The sequence below is a fragment of the Malaclemys terrapin genome, chromosome 3 (genome assembly GCF_027887155.1).
Source record: "Malaclemys terrapin pileata isolate rMalTer1 chromosome 3, rMalTer1.hap1, whole genome shotgun sequence".
NCBI lineage: Eukaryota > Metazoa > Chordata > Testudines > Emydidae > Malaclemys > Malaclemys terrapin.
The window spans coordinates 147,213,031-147,240,224 of record NC_071507.1 but is presented as its reverse complement, the minus strand read 5'-3'; the positions used below and the strand labels follow the sequence as shown (position 1 = coordinate 147,240,224).

At 40.4% G+C, this 27,194-nt stretch overlaps 1 protein-coding gene across 2 annotated transcripts; it reads right to left on the bottom strand.

The window, feature by feature from the left end:
• Positions 1 to 1,958: 1,958 nt before the first annotated feature.
• LCA5 (lebercilin LCA5) lies at positions 1,959 to 26,984 on the bottom strand. Of its 2 annotated transcripts, none has more exons than XM_054023826.1 (8): positions 26,919 to 26,984; positions 25,010 to 25,394; positions 21,052 to 21,581; positions 18,554 to 18,691; positions 16,101 to 16,197; positions 14,254 to 14,402; positions 7,584 to 7,719; positions 1,959 to 6,131 (listed from the first exon to the last, which is right to left on the bottom strand). In XM_054023826.1, exons 2-8 carry the CDS (start codon positions 25,206 to 25,208, stop codon positions 5,323 to 5,325), a joined length of 2,058 nt encoding a protein of 685 aa, XP_053879801.1. In that variant the 5' UTR covers positions 25,209 to 25,394; positions 26,919 to 26,984; the 3' UTR covers positions 1,959 to 5,322. The 2 variants fall into 2 exon arrangements, with proteins under 2 accessions (XP_053879801.1, XP_053879800.1); XM_054023825.1 differs by lacking the exon at positions 26,919 to 26,984 and adding an exon at positions 26,264 to 26,419.
• Between the last annotated feature and the right edge of the window lie 210 nt (positions 26,985 to 27,194).

Below are 27,194 nucleotides of genomic sequence, written 5' to 3'. Positions count from 1 at the left end.
ATCTCAGGACAGGAGATTTCACCACCTCCTTAGGTAACCCATTCCAGTGCTTCACCACCCTCCTAGTGAAATTGTGTTTCCTAATATCCAACCTAGACCACCCCCACTGCAACTTGAGGCCATTGCTTCCTGTTCTGTCATCTGGTATCACTGAGAACAGCCGAGCTTCATCCTCTTTGGAACCCCCCTTCAGGTAGTTGAAGGCTGCTATCAAATCCCCCCTCATTCTTCTCTTCTGCAGACTAAACAAGCCCAGTTCCCTCAGCCTCTCCTTGTAAGTCATGTGCCCCAGCTCCCTGATCATTTTCATTGCCCTCCACTGGACTCTCTCCAATTTGTCCACAATCATTTACATTATGTGTTTATCTCTGTATTGTTTTTTGTCTATTTAAACAAAGGCTATCCCCTGTCCTACTAACAATTTACATTAATATAGTGCTTTTTATCCCAAAATATATCAAAATGCTTTACAAACTTAAAATAATATACAGAGCAATCACTTCACCACCAGTGAAATGCAGCCATGTCTAAAGTGACACCCAGTTTCTGATTAGGACAGCACAGCAACATTATGCAGTAGATGAGCCATGAAGGGAAGAGGAGAATGAGAACCACTGGTGCACAATATTATGTTCCATAAAGCCCTTCTATGGACCCTGCAGAGCGGTTTCTGTTACAGTAGTAGATCATCTGATAGTCTTCAAACAATGATACTTCTTGCTTGGTGGTAGCCAAGGCACCTTTTAGGGTTTACAGAGACATTTTTGGTCAATTAAAAATAAAAGCCCTTTCTGCACCCTCAGTAGCTGCTTCCTATCTTTCAACTGTAATCAAATTTCTTTGCAGGTAACACTAAAATTGGAAGGTGTAGCATGGAAAGAGAAAGAACCTTAGCTACAAAGTGGGCAGGAGGAAGAAGGGAAATGTTATTAAGCGACTCACCTTAGTGTACTGGGTACAGTATTTTCATCTTCTTAAAACAGATGTAAAATACTTTTTCGTGTAATTAAGCACCAGTTTTGTCTCAGAATAGAGAGGGGAATGTCTATGAAAGGTTCACAATATTAAGAAGTGATCTCCAACGTGAAAAGGAACCACGGATATCCAACTGAAATGGCAGGCAAATTCAGTTCAGCAGCATATAATTACAGACTTAGAATTGGCCAAGGATTAGCAAAAAGTTCCATATGCTCTTTAATGCTCACAGCAGTTACATCATTGTTTTAGGTCTTAGTTGTAAACCAACATCTGCAGCACAGTGCCTTCTAACAGCATGCAGATATTGTCAGTACTCACCTAGAGGTAAGAGGTACTCCTATTCACTCTCCAAGATCGTTTCTTGCAACTCCCATCCAACTACTGAGAAGAACCAACTCTCATAAGACCTGACAAGATTCCAATGCACACACCACAATGGAATGTTATTCAGGACAGAAACTGACTACCTCTATCAGCCAGTTAGAATTTTCCTGACATTCTGAGCAGCTGTGTAAATGGATGAGCAAACTAAAGACCTAATCCTGCACCATTAAAGTCAATGGAGCAGATTTAGGCTCTAAGGTAGTTGGTTAGTGAGAAGGAAATCAAGCATGGTCTAGCTCTGTGAGTAATTTACTTTCTGAATAGGAAATAAAAAAAATAGTTATTTCATAATTCAATACCAGATTTTGTTTTCAGAAAAGCTACCCTGCACAGAGAATTGTTCATATAGGTCCTGATCCCAAGCTCACTGAAATAATGGGAATCTTTCCCTGGATTTCAATGTAAGGTTTGACCTTTGGTTTATTTTCAGGTATATGTTACTTAGCTTTGTGTTTAATTCGGTAAAGTGTGTGCTTCAGATTTGAAAAACACACACATTATGCAATAAACAAACATGACTGGTAATTTTGCTACAAAGAAAAATCAGCGTAAGGATTCATGAAAATCACAAGTCAAAAAAACTGGTTTGCTAAAGGTGATCTTCATACAAAAACTTTAATCAAATTCTTTAATAAAAACCATTTTGTTAAAAATCAGCATTGTTATGATTGGAATTTTTATACAGAAGATGAATCAGAAGTTACAAAAGCAACTGACATTACATAATAAATATAACTGGAATTAATACATACGAGAACAGTACTACAGCATCTCTTTATAAACATTAAAAATGATCATCTCTATGGCATATTAATTTAACATCTCAATTATAAAATCCTCTTTGCTTTGTGTTAAACGAACACATACTAATTATTTATTCTTGCACTAAAAATGTTAAAAGCTGCTTTTTCATGGTATGAGGGTTCAGGCATCTGAGCATGGCCCTCTCCATCAGCCCTCTGAGCATGCCACAAGAAGCTGGCAGATGTGCTCATCATCCATCATGGACCTTTTGTAAGTGTTTGGTTGGAGACATTCATGAAGAAATGTTCTCTCCAAAATTATGTATGGCAGCAGGAAATGAAGATTATAAATCAACAGCCCTATGTATGAACAGCTGGGGATAACAGGCCAGATTCTGGCCCAGGTTACAGTCCTTTGTGTTGCTGCAGTATTGAAAAAGGGGTGTGAAGTTATTCTGAATGGGCAGGTCAGAGTTCCACTGGCATGAAGAATGCTAGCCTGGTGCTGAGACAGCATAGCTGACTCTCCGATACACCCTCCTGGCTCCCCTTGGGGAGGGCATGTACCAGCAGCATGATTGAGGGAGACAGGATGACCAGAGCACACTGTGCTCCTGTGATCCCGGGGCAGCGTAGCAGTCCCTTGGGGCTCTTGCAAAACTAGCTAAATTTAGAGTAGCTCTGCAGCCAGACTAGTCCTTGGCTGCCAAGAGGATGAGGGAAGCATAAAGGTGGCTTAACGCCACCTTTGTCTCCCTCTCTCCTCAGCTGTGGTGAGCACAAGTCTGACACAATTAGAGATCTATTCTAGCCTGATATATCTGGGACCAAACAACTTCTTGCATGACAAGAAATTCTGTTAAGATGTGAAAAAAGCTGCTGATCCTGAGATAATTGTTTTCTATGTAGGGTCTTCTGTGACTCACTATAGAACGAGTGCCTTTTACATTCTCTTTTCACCTATTCCTTTATTCTAAGTGACGGCCTGTCGTTCCCTGCTTACTACATGTTCCTTTTCATACAGATGAAATTACATGTGCCTTCCCCTAACATCACAAGGAGGCACTCTGAATGTATCACTGACAGCAGATGTCAATAGCCAAAGGGAGGTACTCCACATCAAGGGTAACACATTACTAGCTGCCTTCAGATAAAACACCATATTCCACACCATTTTCCTAAGTCAGCTGGCTGATGTGGGAGTCCAGTGGTTGCTCCCAAATGCAGGCTGTCTCACATAACAGCACATTGCACCATTAGCCAACTTCTGTGCTTATATTTCTATGCATTTTACATTAAATAATAAAGCTCCCTGTGAACAGTACAGTACTATGCTTTATGCATCAAACTACAGAGTCCATTTTTAGAGTTGAAAAAAACTTAAGAAAAAACACAAAGCCAAGTATACAAACTCACAAGATGACTCATTAGCAGTTCTGAACATTTATAATTTTCAAGAAATTATTTCCGTCCAATTTTTTTTTTTTTTTACATGGAAACTAGATCAACTGGCCTAGAAGATCAAACAAGTATATACTGTACTAGTACATACAACACAGGGCTAAATTACATTGTAAACCCAACTGGAATTATTTAATTAGGAAGGAGAGAGGGAGAGGAAATGGGCTAACTAACTGATAACTTCTATGGGTTTCTCCAGCATCAGTTCTCTAATAGGCAGTAGGCAACATGTGTCTGTGAAGGGAGAACAAGCAACAACTCCAAATTATAAGAATCTTCTATATTTAAGGCATTCCGGATCTCATTTATAGCATATTTGTCCCAATATGTCAGAGCACCTTCTCAGATTCTGCAATCACTCAACCTCAAATTCTATAAATCCATGCTATCAGTTTCAATAACTTTCTGCCGTCTCACACAAATATTTGGGTAGGTTATATTTAACAATGCGCACTATTCTCATCTCAATTTAAAAAAAAAATGTTTGTATGACTTGGAGATAGTCAGATTTTGCAATATTTTTGGAATTTATTTTAAAATATACTGATTAACTTCCTCCTAACTCATCATTTAAATTCTCAGCAGTTCATATGTTTTATTTTCAGTGGAGAATCCAAACCCACTTCAATTAAGAGAGGTGTGACTATGGCATAGGTTTTCCCAGAACAGTATTTAAATGTGCCATGCAGGGCCGGCTCCAGGCACCAGCAGGTGCTTGGGGCGGCCACTTTGGAGAGGGGCGGCAGGTCCAACTATTGGGTGGCAATTCAGCAGACAGTCCCTCACTCCCGCTCGGAGCGGAGGACCTCCCGCCAAATTGCTGCTGCAGATCGCGATTGTGGCTTTTTTTTTTTTTTTTGCGCTGCTTGGGGCGACAAAACCCCTGGAGCCGGCCCTGGTGCCATGCAAAGATAGCTTATAACAAAAAGGTTGATGGGGCCAGAACTCATGGCCTTCCAAACTGTAGGCTGAATTATCCTTCCTCCCCTCGTTATCTCTATTATCTTTAATCCAATTGGGAAAAGCAAACAAACAACCAAAACCCAGCAGCTATATATAGGATCTGCATTAACTGCATTGAATCTGCTTTGAAGTGTTTGAACAGCCCAGTGGAATAATGACATAGCACAGCCTGGAGGAGACAAGGGTGTGGAAAGTATCATGGGACCTTTTCCACTGCCACAGGCAGAGGCTAGTGAGAAAAATGACGCAGGTCATGTTTGGCTCTAGAAAAGCAGGTATAAGTGTTGCCCAACTACTTTCCCTCCCATCCAAATCCACGGAAGAGCATTAGTGGTAGCCTTTTGGAATACCACCAATTTGCCCTGGCAGTTGCACAGATTTGATAGTGGCAAATGCACATACAAAGAGTAGACTGGAAAATGAGTAGGGTAGAAATAGTATCATCTCCTGAATGAAGAAGTGAGCATATATCCAAACTCAGTTACATTATATGGGAATCTGTTCAGGAAATTCCCTCAAGATTATTGGCTGCAACTCTTTATCTTCATGGACTGTATTAGGAAAGATACATTAAAAAAATATAACTGCACAAGGAGCCAGACTGGTTAGAGTAGGCCAGACCGATCTATCTGAATGTGCAGTGTATATTTCCTCAATACATATATTTATCTATTGAAATCATCCCTTCATAAGGCTTTTTAATATCTGAAACTTTACAAATCTGTATATAATAAATACTGTATTAAAATATTTGGATAGCATTTTCACACACAAGTTATATGAAAGGTGGTCATCACAGGATTACTTCTTCAATTTCATCTTCGAAAGAATCAACAGCCTTAACTGCTGGTCTGCTTGTTGTGTGCTGTAAATGGTGCCTATTTGGGTTAAAATTTCTTCCTTCACTGAAAAAAAAATCATCATCTTTAACTTTAACTTTATTGCTTTTGCCCAGAGGAAGAGCACTGCCGGAATCATAGTCACCTTCCAAAGGACTTGAGTCACTGCTTTTAGGTGGAGCGATGGTGTTGGCACTAGTTCCAAAAAGTTGCTCCATTAAATTAGACTTTTTCTCTTTCTTAGTATTGAAATCTGTATTTTCTTTAGTATTTTCTTCTAAGACAATACTTTTTTGATTAAGCCAACTTGGCCTCCCGGATCCTTTCCCAAAGGAAGGTACGTAACTACCAAATGTCAAATCATTACTTGAATCTGTGGTTCTAACATTTTGCCGCTTCTGTCCTTCTGCTTTTGTAGTAACATCATGGCTGTCATATACTGGAAATCCATTAAACAATTTTTCTGTGGTCTCTAAGAACTGGTAGGTTTTCTCATTTTTCTCTAGGGAGTCAGATTTTGATGCAGTATCTGTGAGGTGTGCTTGCGAAGCAAGTTTCATACTAATAGTGTTTTGAGTTTCTCTGTCAATTTTATACATTTTAGCCAGCAGCAACTCTTTTTTTTGTCGGTCTTCTAGTTTTTCAATGTTGTGTGTCTCATTTTCAATTTTATATATTTCTGACTCAATTCTTGCCTCTTCTTCTTTAGCCAATAAAAAGTTATTTTCTTTTTTCCTTCTGTCAAATTCTTCTTTTTTCCACTCTGCATGGAATTTTTTTTAAAAGTTATTTGACATTTTCTAATATTTAAAGGAATTTTTATTTTTTTAAGTCATATACAAAAACAGAGCTTTTACAATTCTTGCAACCAGCACTGGTTTATTTTTTAAAGAAGTTATTTTTCATAAACATAAACAATTAGACATAGGCTAAATCTGCTATCCTAACTTAAAACAACCAATTTTGTAGTAGTTGCATTATTCATCTCTTTTAGTAGTTTCATATTCTACTGATTTTATCCTTACCCTGTGTTTGAACAGAGATGAATCATTGATTTTAATAACTCTGATTGACAGTGTGTTTTATATTTCTCTGTCAACATCACTGACTTCAAGACAACTTTGGAATGCACTTGTTTTATGAAGTGCTACTGCAAAGCCAACTGGATAACAAAATACAAAATGAGTAATAATTTTCAATGGTTTGTTTTTAAGTTTTCCTACAGTAGGGAGCAATTTAAAATATTACCTCTTCCTCACTTGTGTGTCTGCAGGCCATAGTGTGTGTTGAAAACACCTCTGCACAAGCTTTCTGTGCACTATCAAGTGAACATAAATTATTATTTGCAAAAACAGCACACTCCACTTTTCACAGGTATAAATGGCTACATGAGGTGTAAGGAGGTGAAAATCAGGTCCTTCCACATATGAACTGCATACACAATGGATTCAAGAGTTTGTGGCCAAGTGATTGTACACACAAAGTTGCATGCACACACAAAAAGGCGATTTTCTGAATATTTACCCATTCAAAAAATAATTTTCCTGTCTGAATATAAAGTTTTAAGATAGGTTCAGATTTGAACAAGAACAACCTGATACATGTGTACAGAATGGATCCCCCCCGATCAGGAATCCTCTCTGAAGAGCTGGGATATGGACCTAGGTGGTGACAGCACTGACAACAATTTGTACTGTACTGTACTTTATACCAAGCTTATGAAAACAAACTGCAACAGTTAATATTTTTCATCTATATATGGCATAGCATCTCCACTATGAAGGAGAAGTAGGCAGCTGAATTTCAGTGAGGAATGCTAGGGAAAAAAAATCTAATTTTTACAGTAAAGTGGATGAGAGTGCTAATATTAGGACTATTTTACCCCAAGACACCAGAGGGCAGATTCTCAGTCGGTGCAAACTGTCCATTGACTTTTTTCATGGATATTTTTTTCAGCTGTGGTTCTCCACAGTTGGTATTTGGCTTTGAAGCCTTGTCTTGGGGCAGTAACAGCAAGGCACAGGAAGGAGGTTACTTTGTATCCCTTAATATTTTCTGTTTTGACCTTGTTCATGTTAAATCATTTATTCTTTTTAGTGGTTTTCCTTTTCCAGAATCAATTTGTTGTTTTCAAGAGAAGTGTTATAGGCCTCATTTGATTGGTATTTTGTTTTGTCTAGATTTTCCAGCTTGGCAGTAGCCACAGTTTTCTTACCGTCACATAGTTTCTGGGCTCTCTCCTCTAACGCCTGCAGTTCTTGGTCATGTTTCATTTTCTCCTCTCTCTCCCTGTTCCGTTGACTTAGATGCTCTGCTTGTTCTTTCCATTCTTTTTTCTGAGTTTCCTGTTCCTGATGTAAATTGATAAAAGAAAGTGTGATAGAAAATTTTTGCAACAGCTTTTTTTGTTTATTGTTAAACACAAAGTCTTCTGAATCAGAATGACGTTAAGGACTTCAATGAAGCCACTCCAGTTTACCTCAGCTGGGGAAATGGCCCTAAAACATTTATCAGACCTAACATGGTCTTAGGTACTTGCAAATCATCAACTTGATTTTGTATCAGAGGGTCCTGTGGCACCTTTAAGACTAACAGAAGTACTGGGAGCATAAGCTTTCGTGGGTAAGAACCTCACTTCTTCAGATGCAAGCACTTCTTGCATCTGAAGAAGTGAGGTTCTTACCCACGAAAGCTTATGCTCCCAATACTTCTGTTAGTCTTAAAGGTGCCACAGGACCTCTATTGCTTTTTACAGATTCAGACTAACACGGCTACCCCTCAGATACTTGATTTTGTATGGCATCTTTAATAGAAACTGCATCCTGTAATGCTTCATACTAAAATTTATTTGTTCTGTGTTTGTATAGTGCCTAGCACAATGAAGTCCTGGTCCATTGGCCGGGAATGGCGAACCCCGGACACTGGGAGCTGCGGGGGCAGTGCCTACAGACGGTCAACGTAAACAAAACGTATCGCGGCCTGCCAGCGGATTATCCTGATGGGCTGCGTGCCGAAGGTTGCCAACCCCGGCCAAGGCAGATCACCCAAATCTACTACATTTTAAAAGGACTCATGCACCAAAGATTATAGATAACGGAGAAGAAGATTTTAGAATTGAAGACCTAGGAATCAAACTGCAAACCCTGAAAAAGCTTCAGCTGTTATAGAAAACAGCAACACAGGCCTCCCAAGAGCACCACCCTAATGCTCTACCTGCTGAACTGATTCCCAGCTGTACAGAGAGACATATTCAAGATTTCAGTCCTGGTAATCAAAACTCCTCCTTGAAATTGATCCAAGCAACTTTAGGGAACCACTTCTCTTTCTGACATCATGACTTCCTAAATCATTACTTTCTTCTGAACTAACAGAATGGTCAACCACAAGGATAAAAACCTGTGAATGAGGAAACAAGGCTTTCCAAATATGGAATTTCCTTTGGGCAGAGATCAGAATGACCATGAATCTCAATGCTTCCTAAGCTAAAAGTTACACTTTTTTTAAAGCTTAGTTTCCCACAATTAGAAAGAAAATATTACCAATGTAGGGAGGGAAACAAACAGGAGATCCTTGTGGATATTTCACTTAAGAAAAGTCCAATGTATTCCATGATTCTACAGCTATTGAATTTACAGCAGACTTGGTAGTCTCTACCTTACTTAACGTACACCTTCTTGCAGCTCCTCTGTGCATAAGTTACAATTCTCGTACCCTTTAAACATTTGTACAGTGAGTGCAAGTAGATCTAAGGAGGTGAACTAATATCACCTTACACTTCACTTGAATTTTGGTCTTATGGCTCAAAAGTATTAAAAATCAGTGAGATACTATTTTATAATGAAGATGTTAACAGCAAAAAAACATTGGGATAAAGGTAACAGAAATATTTCACACTTTACATAGGGGAGCAGGATTTGGACACTAGTGCAATGGGTCGAAGCACTAAAATCCATGATTGTGGAAGAAGGCTGGAAGTTTCTGCGACCAGGGGCTGCTAACAGGGAGTTTCGCAAGGGAGTTCTCCAGGTGAAGGAGGAGCAATACAGCACCCTTGGGGTAAGTGACTGTCTGTAGTGTGTGTTTGTTTGTGTTTGGGGGTTACTTGCTGTGTGCTGAGCTTGTGTTTGTCAGTCTGTTTGTTTGTTTGAAGGACCGTGTGCTGTGGCTGGCAGTTGGAAGCTGTGAGCTTCAAAGGAAGGTCTGAAAGCTAGAAGCCTCTGGTAATTGGCTCAGCCTTCATCAGTGGGCGGGGCATTCATACAGGCCAGGCCAGGGCTTTATAAAGCAGCGCACAAGTGACCAGGGAGCTTTTGCAAACAGGGGCTGCTAACAGGGAGTTTCTCAAGTGAGTTTGGGAAGGGGGCGAGGGTCCCTTGCCAGTTCTATCTGTTTTCTCTTATTCCCCTTAAAACCTATAAACCAACTACATTCAAAACTTCTTGCTTAAACAACCCTTTCAGCGGACAGAGGGCTGCAGACAAGGGAGTTTGAGAGGGAGTTTGACAGAGGGAGGCTTACAATGGTTAGGAAGACCCGCAACACCTGTGCCAGCACTGCTTCTGTCTCCTCCACCTGCGCCTGTAGCCAGACAGAGTGCCTGAGCATGGATGCTTCTACCCAGATCCTGGTGTGGTTTTGCAGAGACTGTAACTTGCAATTTCCACTTACTGATATCCAGGCTGGGGGGACCATCCAATGTGAAAGGTGCGTGCTGGTGGAATCTCTGAGGCAGCAGGTGGGAGAGCTACAGGAGGAGGTGGCTAGGTTGAGGAGCATCCGAATCCACAAGCAATTCCTGGACAGTGTCCATGTGGAGACAGCTGAGGTAGCTGTCCCAGTACACAGGACTGCTGATACACCACTAGTGGAGGAGGAGATGGCTCAGGGTGGACACTGGCAGCTGGTTACTTCTGGCAGCAGGCAGTGCTCCACCCCTGCTCCGAACCCTCCCGCCGTGGTAATAGGTAACCATTATGCTCTTCTTGATACAGGAGAGAAGGAATCGCCCCCTACAGTAAAGGAGGAGAAGCTTTGTACCCCTAAGGCTGTGAGGTTTGCTGCCACCACTGCAAATAGGAAACGTAGGGTAGTGGTGGTCGGAGACTCTCTGCTGAGGGGGACGGAGGCGCCCATCTGTCGCCTTGACATTTCATCTCGGGAGGTATGCTGCCTGCCGGGGGCCCATATCCGAAATGTTATGGAGGCATTGTCGAGGATTAGCCAGCCCTCTGACTACTACCCCATGCTACTCAACCATGTGGGCACAAATGATACTGCGAGGTGTGACACTGAGCGGCTCAAGAGTGACTACAGGGTTCTGGGAGTACGGGTGAAGGAGTTTGGAGCGCAGGTGGTATTCTCTTTGATTCTTCCTGTCAAAGGTAGGGGCCCGGGCAGAGACAGATGCATCGTGGAGGTGAATGTCGGGCTGCGAAGATGGTGTCGCCAGGAGGGCTTTGGCTTCCTTGACCATGGGATGCTATTTGAGGAAGGACTGCTAGGCAGAGATGGCGTTCACCTTTCGAGGAGGGGAAAACCCTATTTGGACACAGACTGGCTAACCTAGTGAGGAGGTCTTTAAACTAGGTTCGACGGGGACAGGTGGGCAAAGCCCACAGGTAAGTGGGGAACATGGAGACCTGGGAGATGGGTCGGAAACAAGAGGGAGTGTGGGCTATAATGGCAGAGAGAAAGGAGGGTCAGGGCAAAACTGGGAGGCAAGATCGAACCAGTATCTTAGATGCCTATATACAAATGCGAGAAGTATGGGTAATAAGCAGGAAGAACTGGAAGTGCTAATACAACCAGGACATCGTTGGCATCACTGAAACTTGGTGGGATAATACACGTGATTGGAATGTTGGTGTGGATGGGTCCAGCTTGCTCAGGAAGGATAGACAGGGGAAAAAAGGAGGAGGTGTTGCCTTATATATTAAAAATGTACACACTTGGACTGAGGTGGAGATGGACATAGAAGACGGAAGTGTTGAGAGTCTCTGGGTTAGGCTAAAAGGGGTAAAAAACAAGGGTGATGTCATGCTAGGAGTCTACTACAGGCCACCTAACCAGGTGGAAGAGGTGGATGAGGTTTTTTTTTAAAACAACTAACAAAATCATCCAAAGCCCAAGATTTGGTAGTGATGGGGGACTTCAACTATCTAAATATAGGTTGGGAAAATAACATAGCGGGGCACAGACTATCCAACAAATTCTTGGACTGCATTGCAGACAACTTTTTATTTCAGAAGGTTGAAAAAGCTACTGGGGGGAAGCTGTTCTAGAATTGATTTTATCAAATAGGGAGGAACTCATTGAGAGTTTGAAAGCAGAAGGCAGCTTGGGTGAAAGTGATCATGAAATCAGAGTTTGAAATTCTAAGGAAGGGTAGAAGGGAGAACAGCAAAATAGAGACAATGGATTTCAGGAAGGCAGATTTTGGTAAGCTCAGAGAGCTGATAGGTAAGGTCCCATGGGAATCAAGACTGAGGGGAAAAATGACTGAGGAGAGTTGGCAGTTTTTCAAAGGGACACTATTAAGGGCCCAAAAGCAAGCTATTCCGCTGGTTAGGAAAAATAGAAAATGTAGCAAAAGACCACCTTGGCTTAACCACGAGATCCTGCATGATCTAAAAAATAAAAAGGAAACTAGGACAGATTACAAAGGATGAATATAGGCAACCAACACAGGAATGCAGGGGCAAGATTAGAAAGGCAAAGGCACAAAATGAGCTCAAATTAGCTACGGGAATAAAGGGAAACAAGAAGACTTTTTATCAATACATTAGAAGCAAGAGGAAGACCAAAGACAGAGTGGGCCCATTGCTCAGTGAAGAGGGAGAAACAGTAACAGGAAACTTGGAAATGGCAGAAATGCTTAATGACTTCTTTGTTTCGGTCTTCACTGAGAAGTCTGAAGGAATGCCTAACCTAGTGAATGCTAATAGGAAGGGGGTAGGTTTAGCAGATAAAATAAAAAAACAACAAGTTAAAAATCACTTCGAAAAGTTAGATGCCTGCAAGTCACCAGGGCCTGATGAAATGCATCCTAGAATACTCAAGGAGCTAATAGAGGAGGTATCTGAGCCTCTAGCTATTATCTTTGGAAAATCGTGGGAGACGGGAGAGATTCCAGAAGACTGGAAAAGGGCAAATATAGTGCCCATCTATAAAAAGGGAAATAAAAACAACCCAGGAAACTACAGACCAGTTAGTTTAACTTCTGTGCCAGGGAAGATAATGGAGCAAGTAATTAAGGAAATCATCTGCAAACACTCGGAAGATGGTAAGGTGATAGGGAACAGCCAGCATGGATTTGTAAAGAACAAATCGTGTCAAACCAATCGGATAGCTTTCTTTGATAGGATAACGAGCCTTGTGGATAAGGGAGAAGCTGTGGATGTGGTATACCTAGACTTTAGTAAGGCATTTGATACGGTCTCGCATGATATTCTTATCGATAAACTAGGCAAATACAATTTAGATGGGGCTACTATAAAGTGGGTGCATAACTGGCTGGATAACCGTACTCAGAGAGTTGTTATTAATGGTTCCCAATCCTGCTGGAAAGGCATAACAAGTGGGGTTCCACAGGGGTCTGTTTTGGGACTGGCTCTGTTCAATATCTTCATTAACGACTTAGATATTGGCATAGAAAGTACGCTTACTAAGTTTGCGGATGATACCAAACTGGGAGGGATTGCAACTGCTTTGGAGGACAGGGTCATAATTCAAAATGATCTGGACAAATGGTCTGAGGTAAACAGGATGAAGTTTAACAAAGACAAATACAAAGTGCTCCACTTAGGAAGGAACAATCAGTTTCACACATACAGAATGGGAAGAGACTGTCTAGGAAGGAGTACGGCAGAAAGGGATCTAGAGGTTATAGTTGACCACAAGCTAAATATGAGTCAATAGTGTGATGCTGTTGCAAAAAAAGCAAACATGATTCTGGGATGTATTAACAGGTGTGTTGTGAGCAAGACATGAGAAGACATTCTTCCGCTTTACTCTGCACTGGTTAGGCCTCAACTGGAGTATTGTGTCCAGTTCTGGGCACCACATTTCAAGAAAGATGTGGAGTAATTGGAGAGGGTCCAGAGAAGAGCAACAAGAATGATTAAAGGTCTTGAGAACATGACCTATGAATGCAGGCTGAAAGAATTGGGTTTGTTTAGTTTGGAAAAGAGAAGATGAGAGGGGACATGATAGCAGTTTTCAGGTATCTAAAAGGGTGTCATAAGGAGGAGGGAGAAAACTTGTTCACCTCACCCTCTAAGGATAGAACAAGAAGCAATGGGCTTAAACTGCAGCAAGGGAGGTTTAGGTTGGATATTAGTAAAAAATTCCTAATTGTGGTTAAACACTGGAATAAACTGCCTAGGGAGGTTGTGGTATCTCCATCTCTGGAGATATTTAAGAGTAGGTTAGATAAATGTCTATCAGGGATGGTCTAGACAGTATTTGGTCTTGCCATGAGGGCAGGGGACTGGACTCGATGACCTCTCGAGGTCCCTTCCAGTCCTAGAATCTATGAATAAGTTAAAAGTAAACCATAATTAAGGCTCAGCAAAAATACTGAGAACAAGAGACTGCTCAAATATCTAGACTAGAAATAGAGAAAGAGAAAGAAACCAAAATGTCAAATCAGTAGGGATTACAGTGAAATGATAAAAGGTAATAAAAGAAGCAGAGCAAGTTAATGATAGTCAACAGGATTCAGAGAACGTGAAATTTAAACAGGGTCATGTAAAACCGTAATTTGGTCTATCTGACAGCCTAATCATTTTCCTAAGATATGAGGATGTTTTTCCTAAAATATAAATTAGTCCTTAGGAAATTTAGCATCGTAGGTGGATTATTTTTGGAACTGTAAAATAACTCACCATTCTAAGAAGTGTCTCCTCTTCTTTCTGATCTGTTACATAAACAGAAACAAACTCTGGTGGTGGAGGAAATTCTATTGGTGAGAAGTACCCACTAGTCTGTACTCCTTTTGTAGTCTGGATTCCTTTTTTAGTATTCTGGCTAGTGTCTGTAATAAATATATACGAAAACAAAGCAAGTCACATTTTTTTTTGTGTAATTCTAAATATTCCCAAATAAAAAGAACCCCAAAATTAAAAAAAAAAAAAAAAATTGTCATCTTTGCTTCTCATGAATTTATACCTAGGAGTTAATAGTATTCCTATAACTTAGAAGAATACATAAAAGTATCCTGATCTACTGAGGATCAGCAGGTTTTTTTTTTTGTTTTTTTGTTTGTTTTTTTTAATTGTGGCTGATCTCTATTTAAGAAAAAAAGAAAAAGAAAATTCTATATCCATTTTGATGAAATTTTGGAGCAAAAACAATTACTTGAAAGGACAAAAAATAAATCCACACAAAACAAAGTGTTACATGTTTCTGAAAGTATCTTAAAGTCAAAGTACACCGCTACCCCTATATAACGCTGTCCTCGGGAGCCAAAAAAATCTTACTGCGTTATAGGTGAAACCACGTTATATTGAACTTGCTTTTATCCGCTGGAGTGCGCAGCCCCGCTCCCCCGCCCCCGAGCACTGCTTTACTGCGTTATATCCGAATTCATGTTATATCGGGTCGTGTTATATCAGGGAAGAGGTGAACTTCATAATTAGGGCCAATGGGAACCTGTAGGAAATATTGCCAAATTCTAAGGAGCTCTCCCGAGATTCTGGGGAAGTGTTTGAAAAAGTCTGAAGATATTTTTAATATATCCACATAGTGTGTTATTTAAATCTACTAAATTGTCTAAAAATATCCCCCTTGGATACTTTCCCCCCACAATCTGCCAATGGTCTAAATTTTGTCTATTTCCCCTCCTTCACTGGTGATCCTTCTAGAGAAACAAAAAGACCAACTTTAATATTATAGGATAGTCTATTGCTAGCATTTTTGAGACTTGCAACCTTGTCTCCATGGAATGACCTTTCAAATTAACCCAAGTACACTGGATGATGCAGAACAGCAGGATATTTCCATTAAAGGGATCAGCCATGAAATAGTTTAAAGTATTGACATCAAAGCCTGCTTAAAATGCCATAGAAAAGACTGCTTGCCTTACTCCTGGTGAGTAATCTTACTGATTCAGTAGGAGTGGATCTGGCCCTATATACACACGTAAAACAAGTTTTCAGTCTGCCTGCAGATTCAGGAAGATATCAGTACACTGATTTGCATTTGAAAAATTATCTTCAGTCAGATGGACTATACTACATTTTTCAATGCATACTTAAATTCTGCTCTACAAACCAGAATTAGCAAAAATCCAGAGAAACCCCTAAATCCAGACAGTCATGTGGAATGACAATGGTGCATATTTCCAGTGGGTCTAGTTATAATCAAGCTACCTGCTTGATCACTAGTTGTGATTTAATAGCAAACTATTTCTAAACAAAGCCCTTTCCCCCTCCCCTCCATGAACGTTTGGGATAAATGTAAACTGCTGAATGAGAGCAGACAGCCCTAGTTGTTTTGTTGGGGTATGGTGGCTTCATTGTACTATTATTAGGGGGACAGTCAAATAAATATTAAAATGCATGTCATTGGTTGTTTTGACTGCTGTGTTTTACAGAGAGTGAAGAACTCCACAGCCTGGGACAGGACCTGGAAGGGTCAAAATGAAACAAACACTTAATGGCTTGAACACTGAAAAAATAATAGAGTCTATTTGGTAGTAGCTTTTCTGTTTATATCCTTTTTTTAAAATTACCTTTTTTCCTTTGTGTAACATCTGTGTCTTTTTTAGGTGATGGCTTCAACATACGGTTAGCATATATATTTTTTGCATCAAGTTCTCTCTCTTTTTCCTGATAATGAATGAGGTAGAGACAGAGTTAAATTAATAAAGTTACATCAACTTATATTTAACAGCCATTGAAATAAATTGTGGCAAGGCTAAGCAACTATGTAGTTTAAAGGAAAATTATATATATTTTGTTCAGTCTTCATTGAATAAGGTCCTTGATTATTCAGCACAATGTTTAAAGAGAATGTTCTATTCTTTAAATCACATTTCTAGTACATGGTTTCCTCCCCTCTCAAAAATCAGCCGATTGCCAAAATACTCTCTCACATTTAGTATTGTATCTTTGAACTTAGCTAAGATAAAACTGAAGATCAAAATTTTCATACAAAGGTGCTTAAAATTTTAGAAATCTAAATTATAGATGCATGTGCCTACCATGTTAATTTTCTGTATTGTTCTAAGTAAAAAAATAAAATAAAATAAAAAAATAACATTAGCATTACTACCTGCTAGTGGACCGGGCAGTAACTCTGACAAGCAGGATCCGCTATATTACAGCTTTGGCAGCATTGTCAGAATTGGCCCTGGGTGTATTGTTCAGAAAGAGAACATGGAAAATGCAAGTACAGTAACTCCTCGCTTAACTTTGTAGTTATGCTCCTGAAAAATGCTATTTTAAGCGAAACGATGTTAAGCGAATCCAATTTCCCCATAAGAATTAATGTAAATGGCGGGGTTAGGTTCCAGGGAAATTTTTTTTCACCAGACAAAAGACTATTTTTTCTATCTATCTATCTATCCCGAGAGCAGCTCCAAGGCAGAGGGCAGGAGCAGCACATGGCAGTGGGGGGAGGGACACCTGAACTGCGGCAATTGATAGCCTGCTGGGTGGCTGCAGCACAGGGAACTTAGAGGAGCAGCGGGGAGCTGATGTGAGGCTGTTGTTCCACCCTGGTTCCAAGCCCCCACCAGCTAGCTCCAACGGGCTGCTCTTTCTGCAAGCAGTGGACAAAGCAGGCAGCTGCCAAACAACGTTATAAGGGAGCATTGCACAACTTTAAACGAGCATGTTCTCTAATTGATCAGCAATGTAACAACGTTAATCGGGATGACTTTAAGTGAGGAGTTACTGTACCATAATTTGTGTGATGGTCAGCCTTGGGGATATAGGCCCTGTTTCAACAAAACAGTTAGTACATGCTTATGTAAGTAAGTATATGAGTAGTCCCTTTGACTTCAGTGCTTAAATATCTTGCTGAATTGGAGCCATAAAGAATATCTTTGGAGCAATGCAGAGATTAAAATTGATGCAGTTGTGAAAAAAATGCCATTTTTTTTTGCCTTGAGCCATATACAGTACAGGGATATATTCTTCTCACATGGCTCTTACTAAAAAGAACATAGAAATAAATGTTGCCTAACCAGGAATACTGAATTTAGTTAACAAACAAACAGTGCTGGGATTCTTCTGATCATGAATGTATTTTTCAAGGTATCCTAGTCTTCTTTAAAGAAACACTGTCAACTTAAGACCTATTTATTTGAAACTAGCAAGTTTATTTAACTTTACTGGTAGCACTTTAGATTACTGAAAATGAAAGTTTTAAAAATCCTATTTACTTTTCACATCACATGCCAGTTACTTTGAATTTCTCTCAGATTGGGCAGTTAACATTACTTAAATCAGTTTCACTTTTATATCCTCCCATGGTGTTCAGCGGTTTAATAACAACTTCTTCCAGTGGAACTAAAAGTCATGGAAACATTTCTATCAACCGTCGGTTTCGTGAAACCTTTTTACACAATCTACATTTTGGTCCAAATCTGAACTGACAGCTTCTCTTTCAGGAAGTACTGACTAAGGTAGTACTAAATAATACCATGCATTATGATTTTTAAAACAATGATTCTCATAGCCTAATTTTAGAACTTGTACGCCTAAAATGAGCAAGTAATTGCTTGTGCAGATAAAGTAACAATGCATGCCAATTGCCAGTGTGCATGTGCAATTACTCAGTCTATGTGCACAGCTACAGTAATTGCATATGCAATTTAGGCATATTAATTGCATGTACTTATTTGCAGGTATAATTTTAAAAACCCAGTCCTTAGTTTTCTGTACAGCTTACAGTTTAGCAGGGATTTCTGATTGTGTACTTGACCTATCCTTTTCCTACCTAATGCAAATAATAAATAAGGATGACTGACATTAACACATTCCCTTTCATACAGGTATTTGAGAATCAGAGTTTAGGAGATTAAATTTAAAAAGAGAGTGAACCCATATGGAGAAAAATGAAGTTAATTTTGCAAGGAATGATTAAAATAAACTTGAAATATTTCAATAATAAAGTACTCCCACAGCTAAAAATGCCTTAAAATGGCTGGATTTTAATATTACAGTACATGATTTTTACCTTTAGCTTTTGATTTAGTTGTTGAAGCTCTTCTTGGAGAGCTTTATTTTCTTCTTGGGCCTCATGTACCTTTTTTTTCGCAGATTGCAATTGTCGCTGGAAACTGCTGTTATTCAGCTCAAGGTTTTTCTCCAAATCCTGCAGTTCATATGATAATAGAATGTTTAAAAAAAAGCAGCAATTTTTTAAAATAAACAAAATATATAAAAATACTATTTGAGGGTCAAACCTGACTCCGCCTCTAGTGTGGTACAGAGGCCATTTGACTTTGTGTCCACAGCAACTTGATCAAATCCAGATGTTAACCAGGGGGGCCAGCCACACCAGGTTTGGTTGGTGCCCAACCTCACCTCACCTACATACAGGGAGATAACTCTGAGGAGGCACTGGGCATTCACAATACCTCCCGGATTCTGTATGCTATTGGACAGAGAGGCCATGTGACTCCGAGGGCTCTCAAACTGGCATATTAGAAATAAAAGAACATCCCCATGAAAACCTGGGATAAGAATAAGCAGGGGGAGGAGGAGAAGACATCCTCACAATGATTTCTCAACTTTCCTTTAACCATTTTTAGTGAAGGGTTAATTTTGGGGGACCTGTCCTTGTGATAGCTGTTTAACACGAACAGCATATGACGACACTGTGAGGAAGTAGAAAAATATCCAGAGTGCTTTTTAAGAAAAAAAAAAAAAAAAATCACTTTTATCTCACATGGGATCACAAGTGCTAAAATGCCTTAATTGTAAACCATAGAATCGTCGGACTGATAGGGACCTCGAGAGGTCATCTTGTCCAGTCCCCTGCACTCAAGGCAGAATTAAGTATTATGTAGACCACCCCGACAGGTGTTTGCAGGGCCGGCTCCAGGCACTAGCCTGGCAAGCAGGTGCTTGGGGCTGTCGCTCCAGAGGGGGACGGCATGTCCAGCTATTCGGCGGTCATTCGGCGGATGGTCCCTCACTCCTGCTTGGAGCGAAGGACCTCCCGCTGAATTGCCGCTGCAGATCGTGGCTTTTTTTTTGGCTGCTTGGGGCGGCCAAAACCCTGGAGCCGGCCCTGGGTGTTTGTCTAACCTGCTCTTAAAAACCTCTAATGATGGAAATTACACAACTTCCCTAAGCACTGGAATGAATTGCCTAACTACCCTGACAGTTAGGAAGTTTTTCCTAATGTCCAACCTAAACCTCCCTTGCTGCAATTTAAGCCCATTGCTTCTTGTCCTATTCTCAGAGATTAACTAGAAGAATTTTTCTCCCTTCTTGTAACCTTTTCTGTACTTGGAAACTGTTATCATGTCCCCCCTTTCTCTTCTCCAGACTAAACAAACCCAGTTTTTTCAATCTTCCATCACAGGTCAAGTTTAATCATTTGTATTGATCTTTTATCTCTGGACTTTCTCCAATTTGTCCACATCTTTCCTGAAATGTGGTGCCCAGAACTGGAAAATATCTGGTTAGAGTATGGTAATATTACAGTGCAGAACTAATGCTGTTTGGGTTCCCAACTCTACATTTCCATACCTTGACATATTTGGATTTCACTTAAATTTAACCTAAGTCTTGAATTTCCTAGGTTTATAATGCTTGGGATTTTTTAAAAATAATTATACCATCTCTGTAATTTTTTTTACCTTAAATTTCCTATGTAGGCACTCAACCTTAACTCCATCTTAACACAGTCAAATATGAGTATAAATACCAGACAAAAACAAACACCACACACAATTGCTAGACACTTAAGTTACTCTTATAATGGTATAGGCCCAATATAAAAGTAGTTTTGACTTAAAAAGGGCTTTTTTTTCTTTCCAATGGCTATATAGTTTTGCTGACTAGGATGCAAACATTATGCACAAAATTCCTAAAATAAATACCTACTATACAAGTATCTATACCATGAGATAACTTTGAACAAAATTATGATAATTCTTTGAGGCTGACTCCACAGCCAGCCTATACAGAATAACCAAACATTGCATGGATGCTGAGTTGTATTAGTTTTCAAGAGAATTTGTTTTAAAAATATAATTTATTTTGTAGAACTTCAGCATAATATCCTCTAAAATCCCAGAGGATGCTTCTCTTATTCACACTACCTAGTCAAGCAGCATAAACTAGATTATGAAAAATTAAATTAGCTGCATACCTTTCTGGAAGTTATTGCTAAATTGATTAGCATCTAGGTTAAAAATGCCAAGTCTATAATATAAAACACATAAGATAAAACATACCAATAAACAACATTATTAATAAACACATATATACAGTGTACTGCACAGATTGTAAAATGATTGTGCATAGTCATGTACAAACAATTTACGTGGTATTACTTATTTGCAATAGAAACCATTTTCTATTCACCCTACTGCTGTAAAATGGATAATACAAGTTAATGTATGACGCTCATACTGGAAAGAAGCATTCCTACTCAATTTGTTAAATTAAATTGTTAAATTAAAAAAATGTGGGTGGGGGACGTGAGGAAAGTTATCTCACCTTAATTCTTTTCTCACTCTCCTCCAGTCTGTTCTCTGCTGAGGCTAGCTTCTTTGCCAGTTCATCTCGTTCAGCTAAGTGCTTATCTTCAGAAAGCTTTTTCAGTTTTTGCAAAGAATTTTTTGTCCTGTACAGTTCATCCTCTGACTCTTTCAGTCTTCTCTCAGTTGTGCGTTCTCTCTCTCGAGATTTTCGTAAGCGCTCCCTTAATATTCTAATCTCATTGTTATGTCGAGCGAGGAGTTGAGAGATTTCATTTTCTGTATCTTCAAACTTATTCAAGGCTTTCTCCTGCCTGTACTGAAGCCTCTTCAGTGCCCTGTTTTCTTTCTGCAGCTCATCTAGTTTGATGTGGAGTTCAGTTACTTCATTCCGAAGCTCATTGATTTTTAGCAGTCTGGCAGAAAGAACCCTTTTTGTAACAAGATCTATATCTTTTGCAGGAGAATCCCTATTGAGGCTCTGGGAGCGAAACCCCCACCTTCTCCCTCTTTTGGCTGGTGCATATTTGGAAACTGGTTTCTTAGTGGCTTAAAAAAAAGCAGATTTTACTGTAAGGAACTCAGCAAAGCCCATTGCTATTTTTTTTTTTTTCTATTTAAGCAGGCATCTTCCTTGAAATAAAGCCCTTCTTGCCTGAGAGATTTTTTTACAGTACCTACGTCATGGTGGTTTTCTTTAGAGAAATCAAACACAAAAATGTTTATTCTCATTTTCATCGCTACAGGATAGAGATTTATGCTTATGATACACTGCAAAGCTGTTATATACTTTGATTTTCTTCTTACTCTGACTTTGAAACCAATTATGCCGCTTGCAACCATCAGAATGAAATGATAAAGTAATCATCTGTAGTAGTTATATTTTTGTTCATTAATTTCAGATTTCATTATAAGTGTTTTAAATAGAAATACTGTATCTCTGTACACATTTAAAATGGTGATCACCAGAGCTTCAGCTAGTTTTGTAGCAAGCATGCTGCAATTTTATTAGATACATTCAAAAGTACATATATAGTATTTCTGGAAACCTGCTACTGTACTTGCTATAAAGACGATGACAACAATGGGTTCATTGCAGTTAGAAACAAAGTTCTAAACCCTATGAAAATTTGTTCTTCCCTGATAAATTTTAGTTCTGTCACATGTTATTTTCCAAGGAGCATCCTCATTTTAGTATTAATAGATACTAATCCCAATTAATTTAAAATATTATTTGTATGTGTTTCATATATACACAACATACAGATACTATTTTAAAGTGATTTGGGATTAGTGTAGGTATATATATAATTTTAATATATAAAAATACAATTAGTATATTTATACAAACACAAACACACACACACACACACATAAATAAAAGCTTAGCTTTGGTCTTTTTGCATAGCTCAAACCATAATCATACTGCATAAGGCAAATAACCCATAGAAAAATTGTCATTTAGAGAACTGAACATATGCAGTTATTACTGAACTAATGCAGAATAGCCTTTAGAAGCAACATATCGGATGCCATCCTATACCTGCCATTGCAGCTTCTGAATCATGAGACTGGTATACAGCAGAAACACACTACAGTACACAAATCAGGTATTAGCTAAGAGGGAGCATGCACTATCTCCTCTATTTTCCCTTTTGGCACTTACTGTATCTCCTCTATTCTACAGACAGCATTCAATGGAAAACAGCAGCTTTTAAATCTTTTCTTAGTTTCCCCTAAGCATTTCACACACACACTCATCCAATAATATTTCTGATACTCAGTTTTCCATAGCTTGATCATATACAATACTCAGTTTTCCTTTCAGATAGAGAGGATTTGGCACATTACATTCAGTTATGAAAGGGTTAGGTAATAATTATACCACAGGGCTACCCCCGCTGCTTCAACCTATTTAATGGGTTCAGATAAATCTACCAATATAGATTTTATTTTCCAATACATATCAAGCACTCCAGAGTCTCACATATGGTTTTGCACTTTTGACCATCTGTATAAATCTGGGAACGAAAGATTGGTGTGGTGATCCTGCCATTTCTGAAAGACACTTGACATGTATGCCTTCATGTCAACAGATACAATCAGTTTTTGCCACAAAACCTGAACAACCACCCTCTTTCCTCCACAACACATTGCAACAAAACCATGGCAATTCTGTTTCCCAGAGACCTACATGTGAAGCTAACATACAAACAGGCAGGGGGACTTGACACTCCTTAGCTCAGCTGAATTGAGCACCATGTCAGCACCAAATAGGTCAACAAAGAAAGAGGGGTTAAGGCCATGATCCATGGCATTTCATTGATTTGAGGCCTCATTATGATCTAGTCAGACCTCTTGCATAACAAAGGTCACAGAATTTCACCGAGTGATTCCTGCATCAAGCGCATTGTGACAAACACTGTACCACATGCACTATATTTGGGGACTATTTAAGAATGTTATCTGTATCTTTGTGATACTATTGTATCACTCTGATAAAAAATTATCTGCGAAAGCAAGGAACTAAAAATCAGTGTGTGTGGGAGTGATTACTACAAATCCTGGGACAAGTAAACAACTTGAAAGAAGTACCACAGCTAGGGAAAATTGAGATTTTGATCCAATCAACAGACATGAACCTTTGTCCAAACCGTACTGAAAGGTTGGAGAGACAAGGGTCTGTACATGACTGAGGCAGGCTTAAGTATGTGTTTAGACCTTTTATTTTTTGTGTTTTCTCTGCATTGCTTTTGTCCTTAAATAAAAGTACTTTGCTTTGGAAGAGTTGTTTCATTATTTGCAACCACTTGCATACACTGTCCATAGCCCCTTTGAGAGAAAGCAAAGCACAGGTGCTGGATTCCAGTCAGGCCTGCGGGAATAATCACAGTGAAGTGCAGGGGGTTGCAGCCTAAAACCCCAGTCAGAAGGGAGAGGGATGCAGGTCTCTGCCCAGAGAGACATGAAGGCGAGTCCTGAGACTTAAGAGGGCACTCCTTGAGCAGACCAGAGGGGTCAAAGAAACGGTGAGACTCATAACTTCTGGTTGAGATAGAGTATATCTTTTAGAAAGACAGGATATATTATAACTCAAACTGGAAGTTGTGTGCGATGGCTCAGTATAAGCAGCCAAAACTCAGTATAGAGGCTGTTCAGTCATTGTCCACCTTAGGAGCCCCAGAGCTAGTCTCTTCTCACTTCTTGCTGGATGGGGAGTAGGGTGACCAGATGTCCCAATTTTATAGGGACGGTCCCGATTTTTGGGGTCTTTTTCTTATATAGGCTCCTATTACCGACCATCTGTTCCGATTTTTCACACCTGCTGTCTGGTCACTCTAGTGGGGAGTAAGTTCCATTACCTCCACAATCCCAGTCAGCAAAGCAGTTTACCCAGGGGATTGAGGTGGGGGTGTGTTGGTAAGGGAGATGGGAGTGGAATGAATTTTAACTTTGGAGAATAATCAATTAAAGCACTTTTGTTTTTGAAGCTCCAAGGATGGAAATATGAATATTTCTTTTGAGAAAGAACACACTATATATAACTACAGTGGAAAGTCTAGTAAAACAGATATCCACAACAAAGATCTTTGGGACATTTTGTCTAAGAAATTATAAATATTCTTCCCTGGATTTAAGTATTATATATACACTGTATAACAAGAGTTTGCTTCAAGAAATCCAATGACAACCTTTGGAAAATAAGCAGATCTGAAGTTCTGTTGCAATTAGAGGATGGGACCAGGGCAGAATTCACTTGTCTTTTTATTTCTTGTCAATAATAATAATAATAATAATAATAATCTAAAATTAAGTTTAGCAGAATGTTATAGACAAAGGCTCATTTCAGTTATCAAAATAAAAGTTACAGACCACTTACCAAACATAAAATAATTTATATTTTCTTCCCTCAAAGTTTAAAATACAGCTGACCCTAGCAGACTCTTTCAGGGTGCCATGTTTTGTGATCTGCTTACCTTGGTAATGCACAAGGCTACTCAAAGTCTCTGTTTTGTGATCTTTTTTCCCATGGCTTGTAGACTGAGAGCTTAGTGTAAGTGATCGGTCAGAGACATGAGATGCATTATCTTCATCTGAATAGTAGGAGTTGCTATTTTTATCACCATCCGATGTTCTGTCATGGTCAGAATCCAAGCTCCTTGTTCTTTCTCCCATTTCTCAAATCACAGTTGTTCTTCAGATTTTTCTCAAAGAATGTTCATTTTGGCAGGCAAGAACTTTTTAGTAGTTAGAGGTAAAACTGTTGACTCCTTTCCAAATCTTTTTTATCCTCATGTTCAGAACATGAGCTCTTGGCATTCATTTTAGCAAGCAGGGGCCATCATTCATAATGCATTTTTTCTACAACAATTAAAAAAAAGGAACTGAGAATATTTTAGTGGTTCAGCTTTTAGATTTCAGACAGAAAACCTCCCAAAAAGGGCAAGATAATTCAGGATTCCCACGGTCTCATGCCAAACATGTCTGTGTATCAGCCTCATCAATTATGTCAACAGGAATAGGTATCACTCTGGGAATTGCTCAATAGCCTTTTTGGGTATTGCACACAAAAACACCCTTCCCCACCACCCAAAACAATGAAATGGTGGATTTAAGCATTTCAGCATTCCACACTATAAAAAGTTATAAAGAGGTAATATTTGGACCACAAAACTGCTGACAGAATTCTTAAAATTTAGACCCAGAGTTGAGGATCACAGGCTTTGGGGCATTTTGTTTTCATAGTAACACTCTGCAAGACTAATGCCAGACACAAAAATTAGTGAGGAGACCCTCTGTAAACAGTTGATGACCAGTAAATGCCGACCTAGGCCTGAAGAGTTCTAGGCACAGCAAAGGACAGACAGACGTGAAACACAAGGAAGTGGTTGTTATCCCAGCTAGTGACGGTGCTGATGGAAAATCAGCAGCTTTGACCCCCAAGCCCGTCCCTCCCCTCAAGCCCCCTTACCCCTCCTCCCCACTCCCAGCGCCCTCTCCTCAAGCACCCTCCCAAAACCCACTCCCAACCCCTCCCTCTTCCCCTCAAGCTCCCTCCCCCACACTCCCTCCACCCCACTCCCAGCCCTTCCCATCCCCCACACGCCATTCGCCGACCCCCTCCCTCTCCACACTCCCAGCCCCTCCCCTATGACCCCCCCAATCCCAGCCCCCGGCCCTAGCAACGAAGCCGGGTCCATACGAGGCTCTGCCCAGCCCCCGCCCGGTACCTAGTGCCGCCGGCTCCACGCCGCATCCCCTCCCAAGCCGACCCCCCCAGGCGGTTGGCGGGCCTGGCCTGCGCTTAAAGGGGCCGCCGCCCGTCTCGGGATATTTACAGCGGGTTCCAGGGCAACGGGGCAAGGAGGGAGGCGGGGAATGGGCGGGGCGGGCAGCGGGATATGAAGCTACCCATTGACTGCCCGTCCTGCCAAATCAACAGTGCGGAGCCAGTCCCTGCTCCTGATTGGCTTCGGGGCGAGTGGAAGGCGCCCTTCCTATTGGCCGGGAGTTTGTGGAGGCTGCGCAAGGGGGGCTGCTGATTGGCTATTGTGCAAGAGCCTCGAAGTGTGAACTCTGGCCTTAATGGGAGGGGGAAGAAAAGGGCGCATGGCCGAGGAGGGGAAGCTGGGGCCGGGCCGGGACCAGGAGTCGAGTGCGACCCGCCGCGCCGAGTGCGGTGTCCTGGAGCCCCCCTGCCAGTCTTGCCCCGCTGCACCATGGCTACAGCAGCCCTCCCCCCGGGACGCTGTGGGGCTCCCCTGCAGACAAGCCAGACTGACAGACCTGATCCACCAGTACAACTTTTGTGGAGACCTGCCCAGTGTGATCAGCCCCCGCCTGGCCTGCAGACCGCCCCCTCTGGGATAAAAGCCTAACACCTACCCTGCACAATGCCGAGTCCTCAGTCTTCCCGTATATTAAGAGAATATCTGTCCCTTATTTGATGTCCAGGTTCCTGCACCATGTCACACCGGCCCTTCACCACAAAAGCACTAAGGCTCAGATGCTCAGGTTCGTACTTAGGTGCTTTAAACTTTAAACTCCCACTTAGGCACCTAAAAACCTTCCAGGAGCTGGACCTAAAATACCAAAAACTAAATCAAAACAAAAACATAGTACCCCCTCCCCATATAACTCACAGACCTCTGATACTAATCT

Coding starts and splice junctions, on each gene's coding strand:
- LCA5 (XM_054023826.1), bottom strand. CDS start 25,208: ATGGGAGAAAGAACAAGGAGCTTGGATTCTGACCATGACAGAACATCG. Junction 7,720..14,253: donor AGGAGACACTTCTTAGAATG/GTGAGTTATTTT, acceptor AATTTACATCAG/GAACAGGAAACTCAGAAAAA. Junction 6,132..7,583: donor AGCCCAGAAACTATGTGACG/GTAAGAAAACTG, acceptor AATTCCATGCAG/AGTGGAAAAAAGAAGAATTT.